Source organism: Sarcophilus harrisii, chromosome 4 (assembly GCF_902635505.1).
Source record: "Sarcophilus harrisii chromosome 4, mSarHar1.11, whole genome shotgun sequence".
NCBI lineage: Eukaryota > Metazoa > Chordata > Mammalia > Dasyuromorphia > Dasyuridae > Sarcophilus > Sarcophilus harrisii.
Window position 1 is genome coordinate 420,655,470 of NC_045429.1, and position 8,771 is coordinate 420,664,240.

At 35.4% G+C, this 8,771-nt stretch overlaps 1 protein-coding gene across 1 annotated transcript in view; it reads left to right on the forward strand.

The window, feature by feature from the left end:
- Window positions 1-8,561, forward strand: part of MAN1A2 (mannosidase alpha class 1A member 2) — a 196,494-nt gene extending 187,933 nt beyond the window's left edge. The window contains exon 13 of the mRNA XM_031967376.1: window positions 1,235-8,561. Coding sequence (XP_031823236.1) covers window positions 1,235-1,367 — 133 coding nt within the window. The 3' untranslated portion in view covers window positions 1,368-8,561. The remainder of the gene's footprint in view (window positions 1-1,234) is intronic.
- The last annotated feature ends 210 nt before the right edge of the window (window positions 8,562-8,771 follow it).

Consider the following 8,771-nt stretch of genomic DNA (forward strand, 5'->3'; position numbering starts at 1 on the left):
TCTGCTGGATCCCTGTCACCCTATCATCATCACAGTTCTTTATGGTCATGTTCTTTTTTTATTTGCCCATTCTTCCAGAGTACTTCCTGATGTTGGTCCAGATCCCAGATTCTAGATCTCCTCCTTAGTCCTGACTTCATGAATTCATCAGTCTCCCTTAATCTATTTTCTCATATAAAATAAGAGGATTGAACCAGATGTTCTTTGAGGATCTTTCTAGCACTATATTTATGATCCTTCTATCAAAATAGTCACATTTGAAGATAGAATGCAGGTGGAGAGTCTAACATCTACTTCTTTTGGCAGTACCTCACTATTTTATAAAATACTTTTATTCCCATTTTAAAGAGGAGAAAAATAAAACTTAGAGGTTAAATGACTTGCCCAGGACTCCCTGGTAATTAGAATCAGGACTTAGAATCTAGAAATCTAGAGACTGCACATTCCAAAACTGTTCACCACCACATCATATACTGACTATCCACCTGACAAGATTCAGTGTGGAATTTACCTACTATAAATCAAACTTGCTTTATATATTTGTCAGTTTTATCATTTTAAGTTTCTTTAAGTAATAACAGTGTAACTTACAATTGTCCTGAAGAGTAAAGGCATATTACACTGACCAGAACCTCTGTGCTCTCTCTTCCTTGTCACTGCTAACGATGCATTTTACCTACCTTAAAGCCATAGAGTTGGTAATTAGTGCTCCTAAAACCTGGTTTAATAAATATTTGATCTCAGAAGTCCAGTGGTATATTGGCAGCTCATCAGAAGATATTATTCAAAAAAGATTTGTTCTTCATTCTGAGAATATACTTTGTATTGTTTTATCTGTTTTTGTAAGTTTTCATTCCTTTTGGGAAATTAATATGAAGCAATCTTTGTACTAGGTATCACCAAAATATAGCCACCAGAAAATTGCTTTGTAATGTCTCATTTTAAACTTTTGAATTTCATAAGTATTTTTATTATAAGTGATTCAGATATATGAATATTAAATAAGTGTTAAAGTTTTCATCTATTGGTAGTGTATAATGCATCACTATATTGTAGATTACTTCTGATAAACTGATTTCATTTTGATGTTTTGCATATTCCTTGTTCAAAGTAGGATGTTGGTTTTCTCCGTCATTAACATCTAGATTTATTTAATTCTGTTTCTATTTAATTCTAATTCTGTCTAGTTGATGTGACTCAATCACTGATTTTTAATTTTTTGTTTCATTTTCAGGTATTTGTATCTGCTCTTCTCCAATGATGACCTTTTACCTTTAGACCACTGGGTGTTTAATACAGAAGCCCATCCTCTGCCTGTGTTACATTTAGCCAACACCACACTTTCAGGAAATCTTGATTTACGGTAAAAGCAGCCCAAGAGGAGAGACTTTAACTCACCTGTGTTTTGTTTACATGAACCAATGCAGAAATTAGGCTGGAGAGGGGGACTCTTGGAAACCTGGGCCTCTGGGTCAGGATGTCAGGGTGAGAAGTGACTATTCCACTCGAAGCTCTTCAACCTATAGATAAATTAACTTTGAAATTCCATTTTATACCTGACCAAATTATGCTCCACTATTTGCAGGACAGAGACCTAATGTGCTTTAAATCCTAATGGGAAGGTCATAAGGGGGAAATGCCTATTGTTATTGTACTGATTAAGAGTCCTGGAATAAGGAAGATGGCCTCTTGAGAATGAACAAAAACATGGAGCACTGTGCTGCAGTGGCCTTTGCAGCAAATTATCTATTTGTTTCCTTCTGACATGGAATGGATCCTAAATACCTTGTTTTTCCTTCTTCCCTCTCCTTTCTCCCCTTCCCTCCTCCACACTTTATTTTGATATTGGAAGCAACCATGAAACAAGAACAACAGAACTGCACCCGCAGTGAGAGCCACAGGATTTTAAGCTGAAAGAGAAACACAGTCTCCGTGTCTTTCTGAATTACCAAGTCCCCATTTGGTGACCAGCCTGGCAGCCATTTCAAGTACCCCATCTGTTTCATTAGTATCCCTTGATTGAGTCGATTTTTTCTGGGACATGAGTTCACCAAGAAAATACTTTTCCCATCTTTGTCTTCATCTGGAATCATCAAATCTGCAGTATTTTTCATATTCACTACTTTTGAGAAACTAGGTTTGGGAATTTTATGCATGTAGCTCAGTCAAGTATTGGTAGCATGACCAAAACAAAAATCCACATTTTCTTGAAACCTGTTCTAAGAGAAAGCTTTGTTGTTTTGGGGGGAACAGGGGAAGATTTTCCTCAAGCAGCAGTTCCATCAGGTAAATCTTAGCCTCCTCTTTAGCCTCCATGATAAACTCAGTCATTATTCACCTTAAACTTAACATTGTGAATGGTTTTGTTCAAAATGTTCTATAGCTCTGAGTTTATCTTCATTGCCTTGATTGAATTAAATTATTAACTACAACTCAACCAACTTATAAAAGAATAAGACACCAAAACTTGCTTTCTAGCCCCTTTCTCATTTAGCTATATGGACTGTCCCACCCAAAATTCAGCTTTCTTTGTAGACATTTATGGTACACCAAAAAATTGTCAAAATAGTCTTCAACAATAAAGGTGTGGTACAGATAAGCATATAACACATTTTATTTGAGATGTGTCTGTGACATCTCCTTTCATTGATGGATGAAAGATTTTGCACTGATATTTATATTGTTCGCCAAACCTATTTGTTTCTGAGAGACCATAAATTTTATTTAGTAGCATGAAATAATGGGAGATAAATGTTATCTTGGGATTACATATTTTCTGAATTTGAGTAATTTTGTATTATACTGTACAACATAATTCTTTACCATTTTATTTCACAAACATTCCCCATTAAGCATTTGAGAGTTAAGGTTAATATCGTACTTGTTTTAATATTAACCTTTATTAGTAATTGGACAGTTTTCGAAACTTATCTGCTCAAGTCTGTATTGGGATTTATAACATTTTTATGTTTTTCTTTTAAAAACTCCCTATTTAATGTGTGATGGATGTATGTGGGGAAAAACTTCTAAAAAAAAAAATTAGTGTTATTTCAATTCTGCATTTTAACTCAATCCTGTATTATTGTTTTAAGTCTTAAAAGTATCAGTCCACAAAATATCGGGATATACATTCTGTTAGGCAATTTTGTTCAGCATGCACACGAGATTATATTGTGAAGTTTATTCAAGCCCTTCTAAGAGTTAATTTTAGCACACTAAATACTTCCACCAAATTCGAAATTTTGCCTCCTTTTACGACTGGAAAGTCAAGAAATACATTGAAGACCAAGTACTATTAGTGTAATTTAAGTACACTTGTTTAAGAGTGATTTTAGAAGAGTATGGGGAAGATTGGTTTTCAAAAAAAATTATCCTTCCTATTAAACATGTGGCGAATCCCATATGTAAGTCATGGGAATGGGTATGAAAATTTGCCTTGCCTAGATCTAATATGGATCAGTCTATGACTGGAGTGGACACTCAAGGATTGTGCCTTGGGGCCTCCCCAGGAATCCCTTCAATGACATAGTGACTGTCCCTCACTCCAGTCTCTTACTCCTCACCCCATCTTCTGTTGGGGCATACAGGCGGGGGAGTTTCTGTGACAGTTTCCTTTCTTCTCCTCCAGGCCAGGAAGCTGAGCTTAGTGTGGGCCTGTAAGAGAGGCCACAAAAGGATAGAAGAATAGGGGTCACAAATGTCTTTTCATTTTCTCTTAGAATACCAAAGGCAATTAAACTCAATTACAAAGTGACTTGCCAGTTTCATGTTTTGCTTTGTTGTGAATCTGAAAATCGTTTCCTTAAAGAAAAATATTTTCCTCCCGGCCTTTGGCTCACCAGTGACTTTCCTGCTTTCTTCCTGGACCACCTCCAGGACTTTTCCTGTGTGGAAATTAATTCTTCTCTGGCTAAGCATTCTGGGATGACATGGGCTGCTCTTGCCACTTTGCTGTGTGATCTTGGAAAAAGTTACCAGACTTCTCTGGGCCTACAATTCTTCCTCCTCAAGTGAGGTTTATGCTACATGATTTCTGAGATTTCTCCTTACTTTCTTACTTTAAAATCCTCTCCTTTTATCTTTGATGGGAGATTGATAGTTTTTTTTTTTTTTTTTTTTAATGTACCTAAACAGTTTCACATAGTGGTTGTAAGCCTTTTTCTAGGTATGTGCATAACATATAATGCTATCAGTTGGGGCACAAAACAAACCAAAAATAACTTTTCAGGAAGGAAATCCATCTAGTCTTGAATCTTTGTTTTAAAGTCATTTCATTTCATTTTTTAAGGCTGTCTTTTGGCTTTAAGTTAAAGGATTTTTTAAGACTCAATCAGTTTGATTCCTTAAAAACCAGAGGAATGCTACTATTCACTGAAGAATCAACAAACTGAGGTTGTGAGTGCAGTTTGAGAAAACTAAGGACCATTGCATGAGGTGCTGTATAACCTGTGTATAACCACTAACCTGTGGTTCTGATATTAGGTGCTTGTCATCAGATTTGGGGAGCAGATCTTTTCACATGGAATGAAAGCTTCTCAGAGGTTTTTTTTAAAAAAAACAAACACCAAAAACCTTAGAAGATAGATGGTTCAGTCCCTTTCTGAAGCATGGAGCATGAGTGGGGGAAAAAGTACCTTAAGTGGACTACAGAGCCCCTGGGGACTTCACAACAGAGAAAAGAGCTTTCATCAATAGGTGACTTGACTCTGCAACATTTTATGCTACCAAGTCTCAGTATTTTGTATTCCAGAAGTCATTCTCTCCAGTACCCATTGCCAAAGTCTTTTGAAAGTTACCCCTTTTAAAATCTTGTGATTGTGATTCTTGCTGTGTCATTTCCTCCTTAAATCTGGCTTTCTTTAATTGTTCTGCATCGTGATAGCATTGAACATTCTCTATGTTGAAGCTATCTCTTTTTCAATATTTGTTATAAACAAACATTCCCTATAATTAATTGAGATTTGCAATAGAGAAACAAATGTTTATAATACATTTAAGAAAATATATCAATATTATCATACCCTGGTAATGATTTTTGTGATTTACAGATCATATTGAAAGTGTTTTTTTTTTAAATGTTAATAATTTCTATTCAGATCATAGAAGTGAATGAAAAAAATTCTATCATAGCATTCAGTGTTAATTACATAATCAGTTCTTTAAAAATCGTATTCTGAAATATTTTAATTAGCCACTAATGATGAATAAATTGATGGTTAAAAGTGGTACTCCTCCTCTCCCCCCCCCCCCCAAGTTGAGTTTTATCATAACTGAACTGAATATATTTTAAAAATATTTTTAGACCTTAGCTGGTAGCCAAAGAAGATGTGCTTCATTGACCTGGTTCTGACTAAATTCTGTTAATAATTAATTCTGCAGAGCAAAAGCATTTTCCCAGGAGTGTCCATATAACAGTCATTTGTTGTAGAGAACAAATCAGAGTCGAATCATTTTTTCAGATCCCTCTCTAGAGTTAATCCATTATGAAATACCAGGCACACACATGACTTTAAATTCTAGGAGACAGTAAGATGCCCATAATATCACTACGAAAGGCTTTCATTATAGACTCAGGAGAAATGAAGATGCCACTTTTGTACAAAGTATGACTTTTGACCATATTCTGTGATGATCCATCTTTGTCCTTTGAGCATGGGTTTGATTTTTAGATGATCCATCTTTGTCCTTTGAGCGTGGGTTTGATTTTTAAAAAGAGCCAAAGTTTTTCAGAACCAAATCTGGTAAATAGTTTTGGTGATGAAGCTGGTACTATCTTTGGCTATAGTAAGACAAGAAATTGTCTGAGAAGGCATTTCTAAAAAGACAATTTTCAAAAAGGTGTTTACCATTAGAATGAATGAGAAAATTGCCTCCTGAGGCAACTTAGTTCAACTATCACAGCCTTTTGGATTTGTAGGGTAAGGTATGTTTGTTGATATAATATCAGTTATATTTTTATGGACTTACTGAAAGGGAAAAAAATTGCTTTTTCTAGCATTCTTTATTACAGTTAGAATACCATATTATTTTCCATTTTCTTTAGAGCAAACCCCAATTTTCTGTGCTTTTTTCCCTCAAATCTTATGGCATCAAATATGCCTATAGAGAGTTCCCCTAATCTCAGAGGTGTGGAAATTACTCATATAACTTTGTCTCTTTCTCAGTGACGCTGTGAATCATAACTTTTGCTTCTTTGCAAAGAACAAAAAAGATTTCACACAGAAAAGATTTCATTTTCTCCAGTTTGATCTAGCTTCTTTTCGAATAAAGATCCAGGCCAGGTAAAGATTAATAACTTGCCCATTCCATCCTGAGTATCATTCTATTCTTCACAAAAGTTCCCTTATCCAGATCTGTTCATTCTGTGTTCTTTGGATAAGAAGTTTTTCTGGGTTTCTTTAAAGAGTCATTTGACTTCTTGGTCATATGGTTAATACCTCTTATTTACTCTTGTATCTTGTGGTGGGAGAGATTTATGAGTGAAAATAGTAAAGAAGAAACCCAAAACTTAATTTAATCTAATAGGCAGTTATAACTGTTTGCTGATGCAAAGGTTAGTAATATAGTATTATTACATAACATAACATATTAACTTATTTCAAATAATACTGTATATTTGGATTCCCATAGAAGGTTGACACAATGGGAAGTGATCCATGCTATAATTCGTTTTTTGAGAAATATGAAGCGAAACATTTTTATCAACCAGTCACCAGGCTCCCAGTGGAGATCTGGGAAGTTGAGAAATGGTTACTAGCCCCTATAAGTAACCCAAGGACAGATACTTTGAATAATGATTCTTATTGGAGAAGCTTCAATAAACATCTGTCCTCAAAACAAAATAAAAAAACTAAGTTAAATACTACAGAGAATGTTAGCTCTTCAATCTACAATCTTAAGTAATTTTAACCTTTAGGTAACAGTCTTGTACTTCCATTTCCTTTTATTCTTTTGAGCATGAAAATAAAGTTGTTTCAAACAAAATTTATAAGAAATACTTTAATCTTTAGTTACTCTCCATTTCAGTAGTTCCCAGCCTTACCCACTCGGGAATGTATAATCCTCTCATAAAACAAACTATACACAGCTGCAGGCATGTGTCTGTCTGTGCCTCTCTCTCTGTGTGTGTACACAGATATGTGTGGGGTTTTTATGCGAACTACAGTCTTGTGTTTGGCATGATGAATGTGGAAATATTGACTACACAGATCCTAAGGAGAGTATTTACAGTAACCAAAAAGTGAAAGGGAGGCCTTCTGGATAAGTACATTTAAAGGTGATTTTCCTTTACCTCAGCTCATTTGGATCAGCAGGATGGAGATTATTCTGCTGAACTATATAACAAGAGCCAGTTGACAATTTTTGTTAGAGTAACTGTGACATTTTTTTCATTTGACACCCATGTTAATTGTTGGGTCACCTAATTTGTGTGTGTGTGTGTGTGTGTGTGTGTGTGTGTGTGTGTTTAAACAAAGGGATATTTGTATGTTTTGTCTACAGCTACACTTTGTGTTGTCTTCAGAACAGAGTTCTTTAATGTCATAACTAGATGTGGCTGCCATTCAAACTGAGTATGGGCTGGCTGCCATCTGCCCCTTCCCTAAAGTTTAGCTTTCATGTTCATACAAACAGCATCATGTGGTCCTTCTCAATATAATGTCATTTTGATGCCACATATCTAATTCCTTCTTGATTAAAAAAAGGTTCTCCAGAGTGTCAGAATGGCTTTTATTCTCTGATCTTACCCTTCCCCCCAGAGGAAGCTCACGCTTCTGGACTTCATACCTTGTGCTCTACTCTCAGAATCCAAGTACATGGGTCCCAGAAAACCCCTGATCTCAGTATTACAGAGAAATAAATACCTTGTGGAAAAAAGAAAGGAGCAAACTCATGAAAGAGAATGACATCTATTTTTAATGTTTTCTATTGGTCAGCATATTGATTTATTTTGTGATCTTCAAAGGTTGAGTTGGTTCCAATGTTTTTAGCAATAAGGCTGACTTTAAAAAGTACAGAGAAAATACTGTGTTTTAAATTTACTTAGTGGCCCCTCATTAGATCCATTCTTGAAAAACATTCTCTCCACCTCCCTTCACTTTCTTCAGCCTTTGCTTTGTTGATGCTCATTATTATCCAAGGAATGGAGTGTTTCCAATGAGGAATGCCATCCTTACCTGTCGTATCTTAAATGTTTAATAAATCCATTTTTAACTTGGTTTGGCCTCAGTAATTGCAACATTCATTACAGAATTAAAGCTTGATCACCATATAGTTGATGAACTTTTCTATGCACAGAATATGTTTGAGATAAGATTTTTCAGTATGACATCTAGCAAATGTCTTGCTATTGCTACTTTCTTAAATTCCTTAAGTAAAAGTTTGTTTTCAGAAGGAGCAGGGTATTACTATCCCTTTTCTGTTAATAAGCTGCTGTTTGGGATTCTAGTGGTCTACCTCTAGTCTCAACCCTTCAACCCTGTGGGTGCTTAAACATACACATTTATCTGCAATGATTTTGAACAGTTTCAGACTCTTCTAGGCTTGGAGCTGTGGAAGAAGCTCCACAGAATCCATTGCAAGTTACATAACCCAGAACTTAATGGTGAGAAACCAAGTGCTTAGTTTGGAAAGAACTAGTAATCATGGATCTAAGTGGTTACTATTTGGTTGATTTTAAAAAGGATCCTTAACTTTCATGACTGCTTTTGGGACTGCCCAGCCCATTTATAAGTGGTATGCAATCCCAGCTACCTGAAATTCATTTTCCTCAG